Source organism: Anolis sagrei, chromosome X (genome assembly GCF_037176765.1).
Source record: "Anolis sagrei isolate rAnoSag1 chromosome X, rAnoSag1.mat, whole genome shotgun sequence".
NCBI classification, from domain to species: Eukaryota; Metazoa; Chordata; class Lepidosauria; order Squamata; family Dactyloidae; genus Anolis; species Anolis sagrei.
Window position 1 is genome coordinate 14,145,375 of NC_090034.1, and position 25,924 is coordinate 14,171,298.

At 42.4% G+C, this 25,924-nt stretch overlaps 1 protein-coding gene across 1 annotated transcript in view; it reads left to right on the plus strand.

Annotated features, from left to right (window-relative positions):
* Positions 1–25,924, plus strand: part of LOC137097870 (multidrug resistance-associated protein 1-like) — a 74,557-nt gene that overhangs the window by 28,636 nt on the left and 19,997 nt on the right. The window contains exons 6-20 of the mRNA XM_067473164.1: positions 2,922–2,983; positions 3,102–3,233; positions 3,861–4,085; positions 5,592–5,769; positions 6,030–6,191; positions 7,281–7,373; positions 8,557–8,760; positions 12,617–12,763; positions 13,568–13,655; positions 15,631–15,703; positions 19,316–19,442; positions 19,633–19,809; positions 21,181–21,348; positions 24,026–24,203; positions 25,454–25,538. Of these exons, the coding sequence (XP_067329265.1) occupies positions 2,922–2,983; positions 3,102–3,233; positions 3,861–4,085; positions 5,592–5,769; positions 6,030–6,191; positions 7,281–7,373; positions 8,557–8,760; positions 12,617–12,763; positions 13,568–13,655; positions 15,631–15,703; positions 19,316–19,442; positions 19,633–19,809; positions 21,181–21,348; positions 24,026–24,203; positions 25,454–25,538 (2,099 nt within the window). The remainder of the gene's footprint in view (positions 1–2,921; positions 2,984–3,101; positions 3,234–3,860; positions 4,086–5,591; positions 5,770–6,029; positions 6,192–7,280; positions 7,374–8,556; positions 8,761–12,616; positions 12,764–13,567; positions 13,656–15,630; positions 15,704–19,315; positions 19,443–19,632; positions 19,810–21,180; positions 21,349–24,025; positions 24,204–25,453; positions 25,539–25,924) is intronic.

Here is a 25,924-nt window from a genome sequence, read left to right on the forward strand (position 1 = left end):
CTTCCTCTACCCCACCTTATTGTTATTCTTCTCCTTTTTCGTTCTCTCCATCTTACTCTATCTCCTTCTTTTCTTCTCCTTTTTCCCTTCTCCTCTTTCTCCTTCTTCTCCTTCTTCCTTTCCCCCCTCCTTTTTTGTCCTCTCTTCCTCCTCCTCCTCCTTTTCTTCTCCTTCCTCTTCCCCCTCCTCCTTCTTGTTCTTCTTCTCCTTTTTCATCCTCTCCTTTTCCTTCTCCTCCTCCTTTTCTTCTCCTTCTTTTCCTCTTTCTCCTCCTCCTCCTTCTTCTCCTTTTTCTCCCTCTTCTCCTCCTCCTCTCTTCCTCAACAAATCATGGTTTATGGACTAGGTTTTAAGAAATTGGTCATCTTTCACAATAACCAGGAAGCCTATTTGGAAGATGAAGAGTTCACCCTCCTTTTGTTTTTCTTCTTCTTCTTTTAGAAAAGAATTGGGTCTGCAGAAGAGGGAAATACAGCCCTACAATATCTTGTGGGGCTGTATTTCCCTCGTCTTGCTGTAATGCATAAGGAGACAAACCTGCATTGCAAACTACTTGTTTATACCTTGACGCATATACTTCTTATTGTGTCACATTTTTGCTCTTAATGTGAAGTTCCCCAAAAAGAAAAGGAAGGAAGGAAGGAAGGAAGGAAGGAAGGAAAGGCCAAGGAGGGAGTGAATGCAGGGCTTGGGGCTGAAGTTGGCCAAGCCAGGGAAGTGCCCTAAAAGGCTGCCCTTCTCCTCACCCTCTCAGCTGCGTTTTCCTTGGCAGCAGCGTCTCCCGAGCCGCCCAGAAAAGGAAAGCAATCCATTCCTTCCTTCGTCATGCTATTCCTTTCCAAGAAGAGGAAGACCTAGAAGCGCATTGCCCCGCCTCACAGAGGAATGCTGCCCTTCTATCCCTTTCGCCTCCGGTCCCCAATTCATCAGCCCTGAAATCAGAAATCCTTTGCCTTGGGACTCTCATTTGTGCTGCATTTGCATTCTTTTGGTCTCTTTGCCTTTTTCCGAGGCCTAGAGCTATTTCTAAATTCAGTTCTTGTGGGTTTTTTTCGGGCTATATGGTCATGTTCTAGAGGCGTTTCTCCTGACGTTTCGCCTGCATCTATGGCAAGCAAACGTCAGGAGAAATGCCTCTAGAACATGGCCATATAGCCCGAAAAAACCCACAAGAACTGAGTGATTCCAGCCATGAAAGCCTTCGACAATACATATTTCTAAATTCTATGACAGGGTATTATTGTTGCTGTCGTTGTTGTTGTTATTATAAGATACCAATTATACCTTACAAGTGGGATATTATTATACATCATAATGATAATAGTAATAATAACAACAACAACAATAATAATAATAATAACAAGTGGGATTGCATAGAAGAAGAAAAATAGGAGGAGGAGGTGGTGGAGCTGCAAGTAGGAAGTAATAATAATAACAGCCATGATAATAATAATAACAATAATACTTTGCAAGTGAGATATAATTATATATAAGAATGATAATAATAATACCTTTCAAGTGGGAAAATGATATAGAATAATAATAACAAATTGAAACTGAATCCAGACAAGACAGAGGTCCTACTGGTCAGTCGTAAGGCCGAACAGGGAATAGGGTTACAGCCTGTGCTGGATGGGGTTACACTCCTCCTGAAGACTCAGGTTCGCAGCTTGGGAGTGATCCTGGACTCATCGCTGAGCTTGGAACCCCAGGTCTCAGCGGTGGCCGGGAGAGCTTTTGCGCAACTAAAACTTGTGCACCAGTTGCGCCCGTACCTTGGGAAGTCTGATCTGGCCACAGTGGCCCACGCTCTTGTTACATCCCGAATAGACTACTGCAATGCACTCTACATGGGGTTGCCCTTGAAGACTGTTCGGAAACTTCAACTGGTCCAGCGAGCGGCAGCCAGATTGCTCACCGGAGCGACATACAGGGAGCACACCACCCCCCTGTTGTGTCAGCTCCACTGGCTGCCGGTTCAGTTCGGAGCACAATTCAAGGTGCTGGTGTTGACCTACAAAACCCTTTACGGTTCCAGTCCAGTGTATCTGTCCGAACGTATCTCCCTCTACGTCCCACCCCGGAATTTGTGATCATCTGGGGAGGCCCTGCTTTCGACCCCACCACTATCACAAGTGAGGCTGGTGGGGACGAGGAGCAGGGCCTTCTCAGTGGTGGCCCCTCACCTGTGGAACTCACTCCCGGGGGAAATTAGGGCATCAATAATAATAATAATGTCTTACTTTTCTCTTCTAACTGAGACTGAAAGGTAAAGAGTGTAGAACCAGAAGGAGCCCCATATAATATATTTTAATAATAATAATAATAATAATAATAATAATATCATCCCACTTTCCTCTCCTAAACAAGACCCAGAGGTAAAGAGTGTGGTACTAGAAGGAGCCCTATATAATTTAATATATGAATAATAATCAGATATAAAGAGTGTGGTACCAGAAGAAGCCCTATATAAAAATTCTAATAATAATAATCATATAATATTTATTTATTTATTTATTAACATTTTTATGCCGCCCTTCTCACCCCGAAGGGGATTCAGAGCAGCTTACAAGGTATATATTACATACAATATATTATATTATGAGCATAGTGCAATATCAGCATTAAACATTGCTATATTGCACCATACCACTATATCGTAATATTAGTAATAATACATGTAATATAAATATATAATTATAATATCATATTATTATTATATTGCAATTCACTTTCCTCTCCTAAACAAGACCCAAAAGTAAAGAGTATGGTGCCAGAATGTTATTTATTTTATTGATATTTCTGTCTCTCACTCAAGCTTGAAAAATCCATGACAAGTTCCAGCTGGTTTCCCATTGATATATAAAGCCTTTTTTCCCCCTGGGGTTTCCCTTGTAATTGACTCATTTGTTTCCCCTCAGAATCCCTGTCCGGAGTCCAGTGCCTCTTTCCTGTCCAAGATCACCTTCTGGTGGATCACCAGGTAAGAAGGGGAATGGGGATTTGGTCATAAAGCTTGGCAAAGAGATCTTCTCTCCCCAGACTTGCCTTTTCCCCATTTTACCCAGCCTTTTCCTTTTCCTCTTCCTCCCGCCACACAGCTTGATGGTCCAGGGCTATCGGCGGCCCTTAGAAGACCAGGACCTGTGGTCCCTGAACAAGGAGGACAAGTCTGAAGAAGTGGTGCCCGGTTTGGTCAAGAATTGGGCCAAGGAGTACGCCAAGAGTAGGAGGTATTATTATTATTATTATTATTATTATTATCATTGAGTTGGAGGGGGGACCCCAAGGGCCATCCAGTTCAGCACCCTTCTGCCATAAAGGAAGATTGAATGACTTACTTTTATTATTATTATTGTTGTTGTTGTTGTTCTCATCAGTGGAAGGGTACCCCAAAGACCATCCAATCCAACCCTCTTCTGTCATAAAGGAAGATATAATTACATTATTATTATTATTATTATTATTATTATTATTATTATTATTCCACTCACAGAGATGGAAGGGAACCCCAAGGGCAATCCAGTCCAGCGCCCTTCTGCTATAAATGAAAATAGAATTACTATATTACTACTACTACTACTATTATCATAGTTGGAAGGGGGCCCCCAAGGCCGTCCAGCCCCTTCTGCCATAAAGGAAGATAGAATTACTATATTATTATTATTATTATTATTATTATTATTATTATTCTCATTGAGTTGGAAAGGGACACCCAAGAGCCATCCAGTCCACCTCTCCCCCCACCATGCAGGAAGGCACCATCTGATCCCTCCCAACAAATGCCCCTCCAGCCTCTGCTGAGAAACCTCCCTAGGAACGTAGGGCTTCTTTTGACGGTGCGGCCTCCCTCTCCGCAGGCTACCCATGACGTACTCGGCCAAGAAGGCCCCCAAAGGGGGGGTCACCAGAGCAGAGGAGATGGCTGAGGAGGCGGAGGCCCTGATCCTTCTCCCGGCACAGCGGGAGACAAAACCCTCGCTCTCCAAGGTCCTCTACAAGACCTTTGGGCCCTACTTCCTCATGAGCTTCCTTTTCAAGGCCATTCACGACCTCATGATGTTCGCGGGACCCGAAATCCTCAAGTAAGCACCCCTCTCCCCCTCCTCCTTCTTCCAAGTATTTGGGACTCCAGCTCCCAGTATCCTCAACCAAATGCTAGCTAAGGATTCTGGGAGCAGGAGTCCAAAACCCTTGGAAGGGCCAGAGTTTGGGAAATGCTGCTGTAGAGTCAATGCTTACATTGGAGAAACTGCTGGAATCTTGTGTCTCTTTCTATGGAGAATGCACAATTCCAAGTGGAACTGGTTGTTTTAAAACCATGCACAGCCTTTCTTCCAGCACTTGGTCTGCAATACGACTCCTTGGCAACTGGGCATCCGAGCCGCCTGCTTGGCCGCCTGGAGCCTTTTGTGCCATTGAAAATAAAATACATGTTGTTGCGCTTTTCTCTTGTAAAAACTTGAAAGGGAATGACTTGGCTGCCTTTTCAGGGCCACCGTGTTCTGTTTTCTGAGTAATCTCAGATTAGCTTGGCTCTTGGGAAACATGGGAAGGACCCAAGGTCAGGGATATGTTCTCTTTCACTCCCTGCATCCCATCCTTCTTTTTTTCCCTTCCTTCCTTCCTTCCTTCCTTCCTTCCTTCCTTCCTTCCTTCCTTCCTTCTTTATCCTGCCTTCCTTCCCCTTCTTTCTTTCCTTCTCCTTTCCTTCCTCCTTCTCCTTCCTTCCTTCCTTCCTTCCTCTTCCTTCCCAGCTTCTTTCATTCTTTCTCCTTTCTCCTTTCCTTCCTTCCGTCTTCCTTGCTCCTTCCTTCTTTCTTCTTCCATCCTTCTCAGATTCTCCTCCCTTCCTTTCTTCGTTCCTTCTTCCTTCCCCTTCCTTGCTCCCTTCCTTCCTTCCTTCCTTCCTTCCTTCCTTCCTTCCTTCTTTATCCTGCCTTCCTTCCCCTTCTTTCTTTCCTTCTCCTTTCCTTCCTCCTTCTCCTTCCTTCCTTCCTTCCTTCCTTCCTTCCTCTTCCTTCCCAGCTTCTTTCATTCTTTCTCCTTTCTCCTTTCCTTCCTTCCGTCTTCCTTGCTCCTTCCTTCTTTCTTCTTCCATCCTTCTCAGATTCTCCTCCCTTCCTTTCTTCATTCCTTCTTCCTTCCCCTTCCTTGCTCCCTTCCTTCCTTCCTTCCTTCCGCTCCCTCCCTCCCTTCTTTTTCATTCCTCCTTTCCTTCCTTCTTTTTGGATTCCCCACCCTCCCTTCCTTCCTCCTCCTTCCTTCCCTGCTTCCTTTTTTCTTCTTCCTCCTTTCCTTTCCTTTCCTTCCTTCCTTCTTTCCTTCAGCTCCCTCCCTCCCTTCTTTTTCATTCCTCCTTTCCTTCCTTCTTTTTTGATTCTCCTTCCTTCCTTCCTTCCTTCCTTCCCTGCTTCCTTTTTTCTCCTTTCTCCTTTCCTTCCTTCCTTCCTTCCTTCCTTCCTTCCTTCCTTCCTTCCGTCTTCCTTGCCCATTCCTTCCTTCTCCTTCCTTCCTTCTCAGATTCTCCTCCCTTCCTTTCTTCTTTCCTCCTTCCTTTCGTTGAGAGAGCTCCCCTGCTTCCCTTCCAGGCGCCTGATCATCTTTGTCAGTGACCAGAGCGCCCCCAACTGGCAGGGCTACTTCTACACGGCCCTCCTCTTCCTCTCTGCCGGACTCCAGACCCTGGTCCTCCACCAGTACTTCCACATCTGTTTTGTGACTGGGATGCGACTCAAGACGGCTGTCATCGGCGCCATTTACCGCAAGGTAGCCCCTCCCTTTCCAAACTGTGTGTCGGGATGTATTGGTTTGTCACCTGTGGCCCACAGGTGTGTCGCATGGGAAATGCTGATTAAAAGCCTCCAGAGAAGGAGGCCTCTAAAGGTCACCTAGTCCAAGCCCTTCCTTCTCTCAGGCAGGAAAAGCATAACCCAGTCTCTCCCAACAGGTGACCTTCTAGCCTCTGCTTACAAAGCCTCCAGAGAAGGAGACACCTCATTTTCTGCATTCCCTTCCTCTCCTTCCAGGCCCTGGTTATCACGCACTCTGCTAGGAAGAGCTCCACAGTTGGGGAGATTGTCAACCTGATGTCGGTCGATGCCCAGCGTTTCATGGACTTGGCCACATACATCAACATGGTCTGGTCCGCCCCCCTCCAGGTCATCCTGGCCCTCTACTTGCTCTGGCAGGTAGGTCACCAGCACCTCCAAAAATCTCAGGGACTGGACCAGGATATAATATTATCTATTATATAGATTATATTATATTATAGTAATTTTATATTGTATTATATTATATTAATTACTTATTATATTATATAACATTAACTGTATATTATATTATATTATATTATATTATATTATATTATATTATATTATATTATATTATATTATAGAGATATGGCCTCTAAAATTTCAGAGACTGGACCAGGATATAATATTATCTATTATATAGATTATATTATATTATATTATATTATATTATAGTAATTCTATATTGTATTTTATTATATTTATTATATTATACTCATTATATTATATAACATTAACTGTATATTGTATTGTATTGTATTGTATTGTATTGTATTGTATTGTATTATAGAGATATGGCCTCCAAAATTTCAGAGACTGGACCAGGATATAATATTATCTATTATATAGATTATATTATAGTAATTTTATATTGTATTATATTGTATTAATTATATTATACTCATTATATTATATTATATTATATTATATTATATTATATTATATTATATTATATTATATTATAGAGATATGGTCTCCAAAAATTTCAGAGACTGGATGAGTATATATTATATTATATTATGGAGTTATGACTTCCAAATATCCGAGAGACTGGATGGGTAAAATATGCTATACTATATTATACAGGCAGTCCCCAATTTATGAACAAGAGAGCTTTAGATAGCATAAGGAAGGGTGAACACCCCTATGGGATTTCCTTTGCTGTCTGTGCCCCTTTTCAGAAGATTTCACCTCACTTTATGTCCCTGTGAAAATGAGATTTTGGAAAATTTGGAAACAAGCATTGGAGATAAAGCTTCAGTGGAGACTCCTTTTCCCCATGATAATAACTCTTTCCAGAGTGAATTTCCCTTACCAAGATTCCTCTCACTTCCTGTTATCTCTCCCTGTTCTTAACTATGTGTCGCTTGTAACTCGGATATTTTTAACTCAGGGACTACTACTTATATTTTATTTTATTTTGTATAATATAATATAATATATTGAGATATGACGTGTTTTCCTTAGAATTTAGGCCCCTCGGTGCTGGCCGGCGTGGCGGTCATGCTGCTCTTGGTTCCAGTGAATGCGGTCATCGCCATGAAGACAAAAACCTACCAGGTGAGAGAAGGCTTCTCCCTACGAAGTGCTGCTAAATCCCTACTTCATTTGTTGTTGTTATTGTTGTTCTAGCTGCTGCTGTGAAATGACGCCAACAAACCAGTAAAGAAATGCAGTATATTGCACCTAATAAAGGTGATGCAGATTACAATTTTGTGGCCTTTTGCTTCATGGCTGTTTTGTAATCCATGAGGCAAACAATTGTGTTTGCTATCAGTGTTGGATGTCATTTAGCTGAGTTAAAAGTCCATAAAACCGTGATAGAAAGGCCCAGGGCGATAAATTACCTGCATTGAGTTAGACTCCTCCCAGCAATTCCGCAGAGTCCGGTTTAGATAATATCTGGATTCTGCAGTCCGGAATCTAGATATTTCGAACTCCAGCTTCCATCAGCCTTAGCCCACCAAACCAGGAGTAAGAAGGAGTGATGGGATTTGGAGTCTGACAAAAATCTGCTTTTCACCACTGCTTTGTGCCCTGTTTTAGTAAAGAAAGCGATGACATAAAGTCAAAATAGGTAAAGGCTTTCGCCTGACATTAAGTCCAGTCATGTCCGACTCTTGGGGTTGGTGCTCATCTCCATTTCTAAGCCAACATGCCAGCGTTGTCCGTATACACCTCCAAGGTCATGTGCCTGGCATGATTGCATTTGCATGTTTCCAAACTGCTAGGTTGGCTGAAGCTGGGGCTAACAGCGGGAGCTCACGCTGCTCCTTGGATTTGAACCTGTCAACAAGTTTAGCAGCTCAGCGGTTTAACCCACTGTGCCACTGGGGACATCTAAAAAAATAAGCATTAATAATGATGATGATAATAATAATAATAATAGCAGCAACAGGAATAATAAAAAGCAATAATAATATTTACTTTTTTTCACCACAAAGGAGACTCAAAACAGCTTCCAGTGACATTATCTGTAAGGTATATCAGGCAAAATGCTGTTAAATGCTGCTGAAAGAGTGTATTTTCATGCGTATTTCCCCCTAAATCCCTCCCAAAAGAAGTATTTTTGAAAGAAAGAGACCAGAAACAAGTAAAGGATGAAATAGTTGGGTTTTCAGTGACATTATCTGGAAGGTATATAACAGGCAGGACACTAGTTTAGGGCCAGTTTTCATGTGTTTTTTCCCCAAGCGTATTAATCCCAAAGGTGACCTGGGGTTCTTGGCGGCATCCCTTGCAGGTGGCGCACATGAAGAGCAAGGACAACCGGATCAAGCTGATGAACGAGATCCTCAACGGGATCAAGGTGCTCAAGCTCTACGCCTGGGAGCTGGCCTTCAAGGACAAGGTGCTGGGCATCCGGAAAGAGGAGCTGCGGGTGCTAAAGAAGTCCGCCTACCTGGCTGCCATCGGGACCTTCACCTGGGTCTGCGCCCCTTTCCTGGTGAGTCAAAAGGGACCCCCAGAGGGCATCCGGTTCAACCTTCTCCCACCAGAAAGGAAGACACAGGCAGAGTACCCCCAACAGATGGCCATGCAGCTTCTGTTTAAAATCCTCTAGAGAAGGGGACTCTATTGGAAGAAGCAGGAAGGCACAGTCCAATCCCTTCCAACAGACTGCTATGCAGCCTCTGATTAAATGCTCTAGAGGAGGAGGCTCCACTGTGAAGAGGCCCCCAGAGGGGCATCCAGTCCAACCCCTTTCAGCTGGGCAGGAAGGCACAGTCAAAGCCTGCCCAACAGATGGCCATGTTGCCTCTGTTTAAAAGCCTCTAGAAAGGGAGACTCTATTGGAAAAGGCCCCCAAAAGGCATCCAGCCTAACCCCTTCAGCTGGGCAGGAAGGCACAGTCAAATCCCTCCCAACAGATGGCCATGCAGCCTCTGTTTATAAGCCTCTAGAAGAGGAGGCTCAACTGGAAGAGGCCCCCAGAGGGCATCCAGTCCAACCCTTTTCAGATAGTCACGAAGGCACAGCTAAGGTCCTCCCAACAGATGGCCATGCAGTCTGTTTAAAAGCCTTCAGAGAAGGAGGCTCCATTAGAAGAGGCTCCTAAAGGGCATCCAGTCCAACCCCTTTGAGCCGGGCAGGGAGGTACAGTCAAAACTCTCCTAACTGATGGTCATCTAGCCTATTTAAAAACCTCCAGAAAAGGAGACTCTCTTGGAAAGTGCCTCCAAAGGGAATGTACTCCAACCCCCTTCAGCCAGGAAGGAAGACAGGCAAAGCCCTCCCAAAAGATGGCCATGCAGCCTCTTTTTCAAAGCCTTAAGAGAAGGAGGCTCCACTGGAAGAGGCCCCCAGAGGGCATCCAGTCCAACCCCTTCTTCCAAGCAGGGAGACACAGTCAAATCCCTTCCAACAGATGATCATCCAGCCTCTGTTTAAAAACCCGCAAAGAGGTTTAATTCCTACAGAAGTGGATTGATGCTCCTCTTCAAGTGTAGGTACTGCTACCCTTAACTTTTATTATTTGCATAATGTGTTGATTGAATTGCAGTCATTACCGCTAAAATGTACATGTTTCTAATAAAGAAAAGAATATATGTTGATAGTGATGTTTATGAGGAACCCCATGGACTGGCTAGAGAGGGAACAACACAGGAATCAACAGAAGGACATCAGAAGCGTAAAAAGAAAATGTCCAGATCTTGTTTATATAGTAAAGATTGTATGAAACATATAATACATATATTATATGTTCTGTGTTAGATGTATTGTACAAAACTCTTTTAAAGGGCTGGTTTGCTGTTAAAACTGAGAAGCCTTACCTGCAACAATAAAAGTCATGTTTTTTTTACCTGTTTGAACCTTCCCAGAGCGTGTTTTCTCTCCTGTTTCCAGCCATAACCTCAGATACAACCCTGCACTGTTTTTATTCCGGCTACCATTCGCCCTTCCGAAGGCGGGACTTCCTTCCTTCCAGTGACACAAAACTAATATTTGCACAGCTTTGAGGACACAGAAGGACACAATCTTGTCTCTTTCCACACACAGGAAGCCTGGCCCACTTTGTTACAAGTCCTATAGAGTAACACAATCACCGGAGCCCTTTGAAAAGGGGTCTCTTCTCTCTTTTTTTGGTTTTAGAAGGGCTTTGTTTGGCAGAGATGGCCTCTCCTGATAAAGACCAAAGGCTGTCTCGTTTTTCAGCCATATAATAGCCAGCTATCCCTTTCCAAATAGCCCAAAGATCTCCTTCTAAATGTTCCAAAGGTCTCATTCTAGATTTCCCAAAAATCTCATTCCAGATATCCCAAAATCTGCATTCCTAAGGCCTTTCCAATACTGTTGGGCTGTCACTTCTATCCTCCTGTCCTACTAACACTGAGGCTTCTCTCATACTGAGGCAAACTAACACTGGAGCCTTCTCATACTGAAGCCTTCTCATACTGAGGCTTCTCTAATACTGAGGCAAACTAACACTGGAGCTTTCTCATACTGAGGCCTTCTCAAACAGAGGCTTCTCTCATACTGAGGCAAACTAACACTGGAGCCTTCTCATACTGAAGCCTTCTCATACTGAGGCTTCTCTCATACTGAGGCAAACTAACACTGGGGCCTTTTCATACTGAGGCTTCTCTCATACTGAGGCAAACTAACACTGGAGCCTTCTCATACTGAAGCCTTCTCATACCGAGGCTTCTCTCATACTGAGGCAAACTAACACTGGAGCCTTCTCAAACTGAAGCCTTCTCATACCGAGGCTTCTCTCATACTGAGGCAAACTAACACTGGAGCCTTCTCATACTGAGGCCTTCTCATACCGAGGCTTCTCTCATACTGAGGCAAACTAACACTGGAGCCTTCTCATACTGAAGCCTTCTCATACCGAGGCTTCTCTCATACTGAGGCAAACTAACACTGGAGCCTTCTCAAACTGAAGCCATCTCATACCGAGGCTTCTCTCATACTGAGGCAAACTAACACTGGAGCCTTCTCATACTGAGGCCTTCTCATACCGATGCTTCTCTCATACTGAGGCAAACTAACACTGGAGCCTTCTCATACTGAAGCCTTCTCATACCGAGGCTTCTCTCATACTGAGGCAAACTAACACTGGAGCCTTCTCAAACTGAAGCCTTCTCATACCGAGGCTTCTCTCATACTGAGGCAAACTAACACTGGAGCCTTCTCATACTGAGGCCTTCTCATACCGAGGCTTCTCTCATACTGAGGCAAACTAACACTGGAGCCTTCTCAAACTGAAGCCTTCTCATACCGAGGCTTCTCTCATACTGAGGCAAACTAACACTGGAGCCTTCTCATACTGAGGCCTTCTCATACCGAGGCTTCTTTCATACTGAAGCAAACTAACACTGGAGCCTTCTCATACTGAAGCCCTCTCATATCAAGGCTTCTCCTATACTGAGGCAAACTAACACTGGAGCCTTCTTATACTGAAGCCTTCTCATACTGAGGCTTCTCTCATACTGAGGCAAACTAACACTGGAGCCTTCTCATACTGAGGCCTTCTCATACCGAGGCTTCTCTCATACTGAGGCAAACTAACACTGGAGCCTTCTCATACTGAAGCCTTCTCATACCGAGGCTTGTTTCATACTGAGGCAAACTAACACTGGAGCCTTCTCATACTGAGGCCTTCTCATACCGAGGCTTCTTTCATACTGAGGCAAACTAACACTGGAGCCTTCTCATACTGAGGCCTTCTCATACCGAGGCTTCTTTCATACTGAGGCAAACTAACACTGGAGCCTTCTCATACTGAAGCCATCTCATACCGAGGCTTCTCTCATACTGAGGCAAACTAACACTGGAGCCTTCTCATACTGAGGCCTTCTCATACCGAGGCTTCTTTCATACTGAGGCAAACTAACACTGGAGCCTTCTCATACTGAAGCCCTCTCATATCAAGGCTTCTCCTATACTGAGGCAAACTAACACTGGAGCCTTCTTATACTGAAGCCTTCTCATACTGAGGCTTCTCTCATACTGAGGCAAACTAACACTGGAGCCTTCTCATGCTGAGGCCTTCTCATACTGAGGCTTCTCTCATACTGAGGCAAACTAACACTGAGGCAAGCTAAGCTACAGGCACACCTGCTTATATTGAACTGCAGCTTTTGCTGAGTCATTACATCCATTTAATTAACCCTTTCAGTGCTTGACTCATGTTTTTGTAATTAAAAGTACGTAATTAATTTTTTGATATTTCTCACATCTCCCCCATTTTTGGCATTATTTTTCACTCTTAAGAAAAGTCGGGGCCTCCTTTTTGCTCCAAGGTTGAAAGGATTTCCTTGTCTCACGGGGTGCTTTGTGTGGCCCTTCTTTCCCAGGTGGCGCTGTCCACGTTTGCGGTCTATGTCTCAGTCTCCGAGAAGAACGTGCTGGACGCCCAGAAGGCCTTCGTCTCGCTGGCCCTCTTCAACATCCTCCGCTTCCCGCTCAACATCCTCCCGATGGTCATCAGCAGCATCGTGCAAGTAGGACCTTGTTTTCTCCCGGCGGAAGGATATATCCCATAATGGATAGGCAGGCAGAGGTCCAAAACAATGCCCTGGGTTCGGTGCTGTTCAAGATCTTTATTAATGCCTTGGATTAATGGTTTAGAGGGCCTCCTGGTCAAGTTTGCGGATGGGGCCAAATTGGGAGGGAGAGCTCATTCTCCAGGAGATAGACTCAGAATTCAAAACAACCTTCACAGATTAGGGAGCTGAATGGCCAAAACTAACTAATTTTGGGCTGCAGCAAAAGGAGTCTAGTGTCCAGATCAATGGGAGTCATGGTGTCCTTCTATTCTGCTTTGGCCAGACCTCTTTACTTGGAATACTATGTCTGGACAAAACAATTCAAGAGGGAAAGTGACTCTAAACTGGAAGGTGTCCAGAGGAGTGGCTTAAAGAGCTGAGTCTTAGAAGAGAAGGCTGAGAGGAGACATGAGAACCTTGTTGAAATATTTGAAAGACTGCCATAAGGAAGAGGGAACAAAGCTTGCTTTCTGTTGCCCTGGAGACTGGGACTCAATGGAGCCATAGGTTCAAATGACAGGAAAGAAAGGAGATTCCACCTGAACCTGAGGAAGAACTTCTTAGAGCTGTTCAACAGTGGAACTCTCTGCCTCTAAATCTGGTGGAAGCTCCTTCCTTGGAGGCTTTTAAACAGAGGCTGTATGGCCATCTGTTGTGGGCACTTTGATTGTGCTTTTCTTGCCTGGCTGGTGGGCTTTATAAGGCAAGGGTCAAGGAATCTGTCACGTTAATGTCCCTTCTATTGCTTCCGTCCTTTAGGCCAGCGTGTCCCTGAAGCGCCTCCGTGTCTTCCTGTCCCACGAAGAGCTGGACCCGGACAGCATCCTCAGAGGATCCGCCAAAGACAGTGAGTTTGGAAAAGCTTTGAAATGCATTGCTTTCCCTCTGAAATTGGGACTTTGGTGTCATTTCATTCGAGGCTTGAATACTCTCAAGGCCCTAGGTCCCATCTACACTGTAGAATCAATGCAGTTCAGCACAACTTTGACTGCTGTGGGATGATGGGAGCTGCAGTTTGAAGAGCCACCAGCATTATTGTGTAGAGGAGGCCAAAGACCCAGCTGCAAAAGGCCACTCTACGTGTATCTGCACACATTATTCATCAATACATCACACAGCCCTAGACTCTTGGGAAATGTCTGACATGTGATCTAATTCAACAGCTAGCATAGTGATCGTGTTTACTGTGTACTCATCTTGTTGTGTTTCAAATAACAACAACAATAACATGTGTTTGTTACCTGCATCTCCTTGTGACTCAAGGCTGGTAACATACAGTCATAGTAGTAATAGTAGTAGTAGTAGTAGTAGTAGAAGAAGAAGAAGAAGTTATAGTAACATACAGTAGTAGTTATTGTAATAATAATAATAATAATAATAATAATAACAACAACTAGCCATTCCCTGCCATGCGTTGGTCCAGTCTGTGTATATGTGCTTTGAGTGTGTATATGTGTGTATATATTTGTGTATATGTGAATATACATGTGTTTGTATATGTATTGTAATGTATTTTTTTATTTTTGGGGCTTTTAAAGTCTCTTCTGCAGTGTTTTTCAGTGTTTTTATGAGTGATGGTCACTCGTTGGCCTGATAGGTGTATTTTGTCCAAATTTGGTGTCAATTTGTCCAGTGATTTTTGAGTTATGTTAATTCCACAAGTGACATTACATTTTTATTTATATAGATAATAATAACAATAACAACAACAAGTGTTTGTTACCTGCATCTCCTTGTGCCTCAAGGCTGGTAACATATAGTAGTAGTAGAAGTAATAGTAACATACAGTAGTAGTAGTAGTAGTAGTAGTAATAATAATAATAATAATAATAGTATAGGGAAGGCCAAAGACATCATGATCATTGATTAAGACATCATGATCAATGATGATGATTAAGTCTTTGGCCTTCTCTTCACAATAAAACTGGTGGCTCAAATACCATCATATATAATAATGATAATAATAATAATAATAGTAATAATAATAGTTGTCGAAGGCTTTCATGGCTGGAATCACTAGGTTCTTGTGGGTTTTTTCGGGCTATAGGGCCATGTTCTAGAGGCATTTCTCCTGACGTTTCGCCTGCATCTATGGCAGGCATCCTCAATGGCAGGTGAAACGTCAGGAGAAATGCCTCTAGAACATGGCCCTATAGCCCGAAAAAATCCACAAGAACCTAATAATAATAGTTACCTGCCTCTCCTTGCGGCTCAAGGTGGATAACACGTTAAATAATAATACTAATAATAGTAATAATTTTATTTCTCCCCCACCTCTTCACAGCAGGTGACAACATGGATAAAAATAGTAGTAATAATAATATTTGTTAACTGCCTCTTCTTGCAGCTCGAGGTGGTAACTATCAACAACAACAATACAATCCCCATAATTCCATAGTATTGAGCCATGGTAGTTAAAATGGTGTGAAACTGCCTTAATTCTATGGTGGAGGCTCCTTCTTTGAAGGCTTTTAAACAGAAGCTGGGTGGTCATCTGCAGGGGTGCTTTGAATTGGATTTTCCTGTCAGAGAGTTGGACTGGATGGCCCATGAGGTCACTTCCAACTCTATGATTCTATGATTCTGTGTAGATGCACCCAAGGAGGCTCATGTTTTCCTTTCTGGCAAAATAAGATTGGATTGGGTAGCCTTTGGGGGTCACTTCCAACTCTAGGCTCCTATGATCCTTAGGCATCAATGTGGGAAATGTGAGTGGCGGGTGGTTCACCTCTTCGTCCCCATCACCTATTCTCAGCAGGCACCACGTGTTCCCTCTCATTTAAGCTGATTTCTTATGACTGCTTTGAATCCTCTTTTTCCAGCAAACGGCAACAGCATCACCGTGAAGAATGCGACCTTTAGCTGGTCAAGAAGTGACCTTCCATGTCTGAACAAGTAAGAATGGCCCATCCCTTCCCCAAATGACTCTTGAAAAGCCAGCTCTTCTCATTCTAAATATGGCACCCTCTTTGAGTCCATAAAACTTCCACATCTGCTATGAGCCATGGGTTCAAATGACATGAAAGAAGACTCCACCTGAACCTGATAAAAGATGTCTTAGAACTGTTCAGCAGTGGAACTCTCTGCCTTGGAGTCTGTGGAAGCTCCTTCTTTGGAGGCTTTTAAACAGAGTCTGGGTGGCCATCTGTCAGGAGGGCTTTGATTAGGCAATTCCCCCATATAGTGGGCCCCAGCTAGGACTCAAAATCTTGACCCCGCACTTTACTATTGGTTTGTACCTAAAGATTTAACATCCTGTCTCACGTTGATATTCTCCTTACTGCTGCCATAAGATCTATGCACTTTATCCTCCAGTCCTATCCCCTAAATTATTGTTGCACCCCTCCGCCCACCCGTGATGAGAAACTGAAATTGATTTTTATTTGGTTGTTGGTTTTGATACTTGTTTTTATATATTAGTATAATGCTGTTGTTTTATTTTGTTTTAGACAGAAGAAGGGGGTTGGACTGGATGCCCCTTGGGGCCTCTTCCAACTCCAGGATTTATGATTCTCTGAATTCTGTGTTCTAAAGTGTTCTGTGTGTGCGCGTGCGCGTGTGTGTGTATATCTATATAATAAAATGTAATGTTCGTTTGTGGGATTAACATAACTCAAAAACCACTGGGCAAATTCACACAAATTTGGACACAGTACACTTAACAGTCCAATGAGTGTCCGTCACCCCTAAAACACACACATACACACACACAACCCCAGCAGAACAGACTTAAAAACCCCAAAAATACACCATATATACACATACACTCATATACATATACACATGCACACATTCATACACACACACACACACACACACGTGTATATATATGCACAAACACAAATATACACATATATACACACATATATACATGCACATACAAATATACTTATATACACACATACATATACATATACACATGCACACATATATACACACAAATATTCATATAGACAAGCACACACATATACACAATATACATGTACATACACACACACACACACACATATACACAAATATATCCACACCCAAAACCCATATACACAGACTGGGCCACAGCGACATGTGGTAGGGGAGGGCTAGCGCATGCACATATACATATACATATACATATATATACACATACACACACACACACACACACACATATATATATATACACATACACACACATACACATACACACACACACACTGTATTTCTTGATGCCATAGCAAACATAAACAAAATTAAAACAAAGTTAAAAACAATTAGCACACATTATAAAAACCCTGTAAAAAGCATTAATATCATAAAACACCAATAACTTCCTATTAGCTCATTTTCCAACAACATTGTCAAGCCATTCCATGTTCATTCTTTCCTGGGTTCCATATTCATACACTGCGTTTTCAAAGGCTTGTTCAGAAAGCCAGGTTTTTTCCCCCCAGAATATCAGTAGGGAGGGAGCTGATCTAATATCCCTAGGGAGGGAGTTCCATAGCCGAGGAGCCACCACTGAGAAGGCCCTGTCTCTCGTCCCCACCAGGCATGCCTGCGATGAAGGCGGGATCAAGAGCAGGGCCTCCCCAGAAGATCTTAAATTCCTAGCTTGTTCATAGGGAGATATCTATCTATTTATCTCTCTCTGTGTATATGTGTGTGTATATATATGTGTGTGTGTGTATATATGTGTGTGTATACACACACACACATGCATGAGAAGGCATGAGCCAATCCCACAGAATGGCAAACTCCTGCCTCCCATGCATTTGTGTATGAAATACACACACACACCCATACCCAGGCAGTCCCAAAGTTACGAACAAGGGAGGTTCTGTAGAACAGTGGAAGCATGGTTTTCAGGAGAATTCAGGGAAATGATTAACCCAAAAGCAAAGGCCAGTAGCACCTCTGCAGCAGTTATTGGCAGGAAAGGAAAGGCAATTAGTTACAAGGCCTTGGTTAAAACTTGACCCTTTGGCTGTGAGTGCTGTTGCTAAACTGGTTTCAAGGGAAAGGATATACAGCCTGTGCGCAAGTTACGAACAAGATTAGCTCTGGAGGGTTGTTCTTAAGTTGAATTTATTTGTATGTCAGAACAGGGACATTTTTTAATAACAACAACAACAACTTTAGTCTTATATCCCGCCACCATTTTTCCGAAGGGATGCGAGGCGGCTTACATGGGGACCAAGCCCAGTATAAACAAGGAATGCAAAGTTTATTTGTATGTCATAATTTAAAACATAGAAATAAACAATATAATTAAAACAATTAAAACCAGAAAAGTAAAAACATCATAAAACATATCAATCAACATCAACCACCAATAACAGGAAACAGTGTTCAGATTCAAGATGGCAGGGAAAAGTTTGTGCAGAACGCAGAACAATAAGGCTGAGGCTGGAAGTAAAGTGCTGGAAAAAACCCAAAACAATAAATTAGGGCTCGGCAGACCTGAACAGGAGCTAAACCATTATTCAAAGGCACATTGGAATATTCAAGTTTTCAAGTGTAATTCCAGCCATATATATATGTCTGTCTATATGTGTATATGTATACATACATACATACATACATACACATACATACACCTACACACATACCTTTGAATAGAATAAGGAAGGGTCAACACCCCTGTAGGATTTGTATTGTTGTCTGTGCTTCTGTTTGAAAGATTTCCCCTCACTTTTTGTCCTTGTGATCATTGGGTTTTGAAAAAAATGTCTTATTGTGGAAACAAGGATTGTAGACAAAGCTTCAGTGGAGACACCTTTTCCCCATGATAATAATTCTTCCAGGAGTTGATTTAATATTTATTTAGGTGTACATTGTGTTTTAAGGCATTGAATCATTGCCTGTATATAAAGCTGCCTTGAGAAAGGCAGGATAGAAATGTAAATAAATAAATAATAAATTGGGTTGTTGTAGGATTTTTCGGGCTATATGGCCATGGTCTAGAGGCATTCTCTCCTGACGTTTCCCCTGCATCTATGGCAAGCATCCTCAGAGGTAGTGAGGTCTGTTGGAACTAGGAGAAAGGGTTTATATATCTGTGGATCAACGAGGGTGAGACAAAGGACTCTTGTCTGCTGGAGCTAGGTGTGACTGTTTCAACTGACCACCTTGATTAGCATATAATGGCCTGACAGTGCCTAGAGCAAACTTTTGTTGAGAGGTGATTAGGTGTCCTTGTTTGTTTCCTCTCTGTTGTTGTGCTGTTGTAATTTTAGAGTTTTTTAATACTAGTAGCCAGATTTTGTTCATTTTCATGGTTTACTCCTTTCTGTTGAAATTGTCCACATGCCTGTGTATTTCAATGACTTCTCTGTGTAGTCTGACATGGTGGTTGTGAGAGTGGTCCAGCATTTCTGTGTTCCCTTCCGAGGGGCAGATTTCTCTCACTTTCTGTTCTCTCAGTTCCGTTCTTAACTGATTAGTTTGCAAGTCAGCTGTTTGTAACTCTGGGACTTTCCATATATATCCCAAATTCCTGCCTCTCACTTTATATCGCTCTCGTTGCAGCATTAACTTTGTGGTTCCGGAGCACCGCTTAGTGGCCATCGTGGGGCAGGTCGGTTGTGGGAAATCATCCTTGCTGTCGGCACTTCTGGGGGAGATGGAGAAGCGAGAGGGGCTCGTCTCCCTCAAGGTATGACCCTAGAGCAGGCCGCTGCCCTGCTTTTTGTAGGGGAAGCGGTCCTTAGGGGGAGAAAAAAATTGGGAACATGTGGCCGACTGCAGGGCAGGAGGAACAGGTTGGGCCCAGAGAATCTCCACTTGCAGAGATGCCAACAGATGCTTCCTTCAAGCCTGGGTGTCTGTCCTTTGTGTCTCGGCAGGGATCTGTCGCTTATGTCCCGCAGCAGGCTTGGATCCAGAACGCGACTCTGAAGGAGAATATTCTGTTTGGCAGAGAAATCCGGGAAGGGCAATACAACTGCGTGGTCGAGGCCTGCGCTCTGCTGCCAGACCTGGAGGTGCTGCCTTCAGGGGACCAGACGGAGATCGGGGAGAAGGTGAGGGAGGATTCCTCCTCTTTGGAGCTGACGCCATTGCCGTACCCCATAATATTAACTATTAGAGACATATGTAAACATACAAACAAGGTGGAGTCCTTTTCTTTTCCCATAGTAAGGAAAAGGACTCCACCTTGTTTGCATGTTTACATATGTCTCTAATAGTTAATATTATGGGGTACGGCAATGGCGTCAGCTCCCATAGTAAAGGTAAAGGTTTCCCCTTGACATTATGTTTAGTCGTATCCAACTCTGGGGGGGTGGTGCTCATCTTCATTTCTAAGCTGAAGAGCCAGCATTGTCCATAGACGCCCCCAAAATCATATGGCCGGCATGACAGCATGGAGTACCGTTACCTTCCTGCCAGAACTATTGATCTACTCACATTTGCATGGTTTTGAACTACTAGGTTGGCGGAAGCTGGGGCTAACACTGGGAGCTCACCCCGCTCGCTGAAGTCGGACTGCCAACCTTTTGGTCAGCAGGTTCAGCAGCTCAGCGGTTTAACCCACTATGTCGCCACGGGGCTCTTTTTCCAATAAGATTGGAATATTAGAGACATATGTAAACATATAAACAAAGTGAAGCAATTGCCTTTCCCAATAACACTATGTTACACAAGTTTTTGTTCCTAGGTCATAAATGTCATTTCCTTATGGGTTCTGTCATAAAAATATGAAAAAGGTTTATTAAACTAACTCAACTTTGTTTTTGTGGGACAGCCTACAGAACACTTTGCTATAGTTTTTCAATGAATCTCTCCTTGAGTCTCAACCAATTCAACCTAGTTTTTGGCAGCTACAAAAACAAAGTTTCTGGAGTATAGCAATTACTTTCAAAGTAAAGAACACATAATTAAACAGGAAAGAACACTTTCAAACCTGGAACAGAATTGTTTTCAAATTTTGTTACAGAGAGTAATATTGGAATATTAGAAATGTTTGTAAACATATAAACAATGTGAAGTCGTTTCTTTTCCCCATTAAAATATTAGAGGCTTATGTAAACATATAAACAAGGTGAAGTCATTTCTGAAGCTCTTGCAGAGCTTCCTGCTTCTATCTTGGCTTGTTTAATACATAAATCAATACGTATTATATTTATTACCCACCTCTCCTCATAACTTGAAGCAGATTACAACATAGCCAAAATCAACATGCTATCCTTATGTTTATTGTTCTTGGTTCTCTGCAAAACAGGAGATTCAACTTTCTCTACTTCTGTGTACAGACAGTGTATTTGCTTTTCAGCGCTATCTTATCATGCATTGTGAATCTTCCCTCATTGGCAGATCTTTTGGCCTCTATAGGGCCTGAACAGGAAACCAAGCATCCCTAACCCCTTTTCTCTTGTTTCCTTCTTTCCTTGCAGGGTGTAAACCTCTCTGGAGGCCAGAAGCAAAGGGTCAGCCTCGCTCGGGCCGTCTATTCGGATGCCGACATCTACCTGCTGGACGACCCTTTGTCGGCCGTCGACGCTCACGTCGGGAAGCACATTTTTGAGAAGGTCATCGGACCAAAGGGGATCCTGAAGAAGAAGGTGAGTGGGGCCAGCTTGTTTCTGCTAACTCGCATAATAGGGAAACGGCGAATAGGGCCATCCTGCTCCCTAGTTGAGATTTTTTTGAAGTTAGTCAGAGATTTCTCATGATGGGTATCATCCATTTGTTCGTTTCAGGTAGAAACTCTCTAAGCGCAATACAGTTTGTCCTTGAGTTGCAAACATCTGACTTAGATAAACAACTCATAGATAAGAACAAGGCTGAGACAACAGGAAGTTAAGATAAATTTGCCCCTTGGAAGGAAGGGAAATCTGCTCCAGAAAGAGTTTTTATTCTGTGGAAAAGGTGTCTCCATTGAAGCCTTGTCCTTAATCCTTGTTTCCACAACAAGCTAAATTTTTAAAAATCCAATTCTCACAGGGATTTTGAAAAAGTGAGATGGTTGTAGTTCAGCCTTTGATTGTGCCTGCACCTGATCTCTTTGGGGATTCTGGGCCTGTTAGTCATTCTGATGACACTGGGGATTCTGGGTCTGCAAGTCAGCAGGAGAGCCAGCAAGAGATTTTAAGCCCTGAAAATTAGCGGTCTGTGTCTGAAGGCCACATTCCTGAAAGGCATTTCGCTTGGGAAGCAAGGTCAGAAAGAGATCTGTGCTCAGAGGATGAAAATAAAAGTGCAGGTGGGCAGACTAGTGAGCAGTTCGATAGGTGATTTACATTCCGTCAACATTGAGCTTCTCAGGAGAGTTTATGAAGATCAAGATGCCTATTAGCCAATAAGTCCTTATTGGTTTCCCAGGGGAGAAGGCATGATTTTCTATATTAGCAAGCCCCCGGTGGCGCAGTGGGTTAAACCCCTGTGCTGGCAGGACTGAAGACTGACAGGTCACAGGTTTGAATCCGGGAAGAGGTGGATGAGCTCCCTCTATCAGCTCCAGCTCCTCATGCGGGGACATGAAAGAAGCCTCCCACAAGGATGATAAACATCAATTCATCCGGGCATCTCCTGGGCAACGTCCTTGCAGATGGCCAATTCTCTCACACCAGAAGCGGCTTGCAGTTTCTCAAGTCGCTCCTGACATGACCAAAAAAAAAACACAAGCCAGCAGATGGATCCATCTGTCCAGGCAATGTTGTGAGTAGAGAACTACTGCCAAGTCAAGGGGTTTCTAGTTTGATGTTCCATGTTTCCTTTTGTTCATGTCTCATGCTTCCAAGTTTTGAGGACTGTTCCTGAATCTCATGTTTTGGATTTATTCTGCTTTTGTATTCCTGGTTTTTTGATGCTACTCATGTACTATGATTTCTGTGGATTATTGCTAATATTTCTACTTTGGTTTTTTATATTATTTGGTTTTTATACTATGAATTGCCTTTCATATATATTCTTCAGTAAACTGCTTTGCTATTTTACCTTGAACTGGAGTGTGTGTTAAGTACAGAGTGAAGGTGGGGGAGGCAGGCGACAGTTCCACCTTGTCTCCTGTGTTGTTCTAATAATATAATATAATATATTGTTTATACATATAATATTTATAATATTAAAATGCAATGCAATATAATGCTAATATGATACTATAATTATATATTTATGTTGAGATTAACTTCACAATTCAGCAGCAGATCAGTTGCACAACTTCAGCGCTTTCCAGTAGCTTCTTCCGGCACAGTATTTTCAGTCAACTGCTCCCACAAACTGCAGTCACTCTGGAACTCTTTTACAGACACTTGAGCACATGCCCAGCCATTGTCAGTTTTACTATTGTTTTCCCCCAGTCTAGATGACATTACAAACTTACCACAGCACACAGTAATATCTTGTCTTAGCAGACAGGTTTTTTTAATAAATTACATAGAGTCTTCGACGAACAACATCACAGGACAAGGAGAAATATACACTGTACATGACTTCCTTATATACAATTCTATACAATTACACATAGCAATCTCTGATTGGTTCCCAACTCATTAACCTAACCCAGACCCAGGATTACATCATTCACAATCACCTGGACTAGGCCAGAACACATTCCCTAAATGATTCCCTATATACAGTTAATGCATGACTCAGCATTTCCAATAGAATCCCATTAGCAGTGCATGACTCAGCTATATTACATTACAATACGTTGTAAAACCTGACAATTTATATTACATGTAATATTACTAATAATATTACAATACGATGGTATAGTACAATATAGTAATATTTAATACTGATATTGTACTATGCTAATAATATAATATATTGTATGTATGTATATCTTGTAAGCCGCTCTTCGTCCCCTTCGGGGTGAGACGGGTGGCATATAAATGTCGTAAATAAATATAAAAGTGGCTCTCACCCTTGGAGTGCAACAGGTAGGATCTTTTGAACAGAAGGTACAGACAGCAAAACAAACCTTTCAGGGGCGTTAACCCTTTCCTATGCTATTGGACTGGATGACCCTTTGGGTCTCTTCCAACTGTAGGATTCTGTGGTTCTATATTATTATTATTATTATTATTATTATTATTATTATTTCAGCCTGTGAAACAGGACTTGGAAGGGACGGTCAGCTTGACGTCTTCCAAATATGAGGCATACAAAGCCTTCCCAAGCCCTCCGCAGCCACAAAACCAAACCCACCAAGTTGCTGGTCATGACATTCCTCCTGCTGTGTCCTCTAAAGTGCACTGTCTCAGTCTCATGGGTTCCCCAACCTTCCCCTTCCAGACCCGGATCCTGGTGACGCATGGGGTCAGCTACCTGCCAGTGGTGGACACCATTATCGTGATGGCAGAGGGCAAGGTCTCAGAGATGGGCTCCTACCAGGAGCTGCTCCAACGGGATGGGGCCTTCGCAGAGTTCCTGCGGACCTTCGCAAACGCAGAGCAGAGCAGGGAGAGCGATGGTGAGTTTCTCTGATACTCAAGAAAGGGAGCACTGGTCTTCCTTTCTTTTATTTCCTTTCTTCCCCTTCTTTTTCTCCCTTTCTCCCCTTCCTTTCTTTTCCATCATTCCCTCTCATTTCTTCTTTCATTTCTCTTCCATAATTCCCTCCCATTTATTCCTTCCTTCCCTTCATTTCTCTTCCATCCTTCTCTTTTTCTCCCCCTCCCACCCTCCCTCCTTTCCCCTTCTCCTTCTTTTTCTCTTCCTTCCTCCTTTCCATCCGTCCTTCCTTCCTTCCTTCTTTCCTTCTTTTCCCTCATACATTGTTCATGTTGATTTCCATTTTAATGTTTGCATATATTTAGGTTGATTTTATAGTGAGGCACTTTGAGTCTATTTTTAGAGAGATAAAGTGGGATACAAATAATAATAATAATAATAATAATAATAATAATAATAATAATATAGTTTCCTGGGTTTTAACTGTTTATTTTTAACCCTGTTCATGTTTATTTCCATTTTAATCTTTGTATATTTTTAAGTTTTTAAATTATATTGTATTGAGTTTTATTGTAAGCAGCTTTTGAGTCTTTTTGTTTAAAGAGAGATAAAATAAGACAAATAATAATAATATTGCTTTTAAGTGTTTTATGTGTTTATTTTGTTATATCATTAATATTTAATTCTATTTTTCACATCTTCATATATTTAAGTTGGTTTTGAATCCTTTTTTTAGAGAGATAAAGTGGCATACAAATAGTAATAATAATAACAACATTACGTAACAAAATGTGAAAAAATGCTCTGTTTCTGGTTCGAAAGCATTATTTCCTATTTCATTGTGCGGTCCTTACTTTGAAAGTAGTTGTTCTACACCAGAAACTTTGTTTTTGTGGCTGCCACAAACTAAGTTGAATTGGTTGAGACTCAATGAGAGATTTATTGAACATTTTTATTTGTTTATTTATTTATATACGATAAATAAATAAAATAAATTTTCAATTGAAAACTATAAAATGTGTAAAAACTGTAGTAAAATGTGTTGCTGCTACATGATGTCCCTCCCACAAAACAAAGTTTTGGCAGTTTAATATTTTTTTCTATGTTTTTATAATACAACCAATTAGGAAATGACATTTATAACCCAGGAACAGAAATCGTGATACAGAGTGTAATCCCTCATTCCTTGCCACTCTTCCTACGGCTATAAGTCATTTTGGCTCTTTCCCATCCTGACGCACATTGGGTATGTTTGCTTTTTTGATGCAGGTGCAAATAGTCCAGCCGCCAAGGAGGAAAAGCACCTTGAAAATGGAATCATTGCCAATGACGGACCTGGGAATCCCCTGCTCAGGTAGGCCTTTCCTTGTTTTGCTTTGGGAGAGAAAGAAACCAGCCATATGGAGTCCAGTCTCATGCACTATTGCATCTAAGCTGCATTTCAATGTTCAAAACCCTGAAACCAAAAAAAGTATTTGCTGACAAATGTGTTGCAAAAGTCGCCTCTTTGTCATTTGGCCATTGCAGTTTGCTATTTATTTATTTATCGTGTCAGGAGCAAGCCAAACAGTTGTATTGCATTTTTAACAAACAAACAAACCAACAAACAAACAAAACACAAAGTTTGCAAGCTTGGTAGTTGATTAAATGTCCTTTGACCAGTAGCTGTCCACTTGGAGTGACTCTGGTGTTGCTGCAAGGAGGTCCTCCCTTGTGCATGTGGCAGGGCTCAGGTTGCAT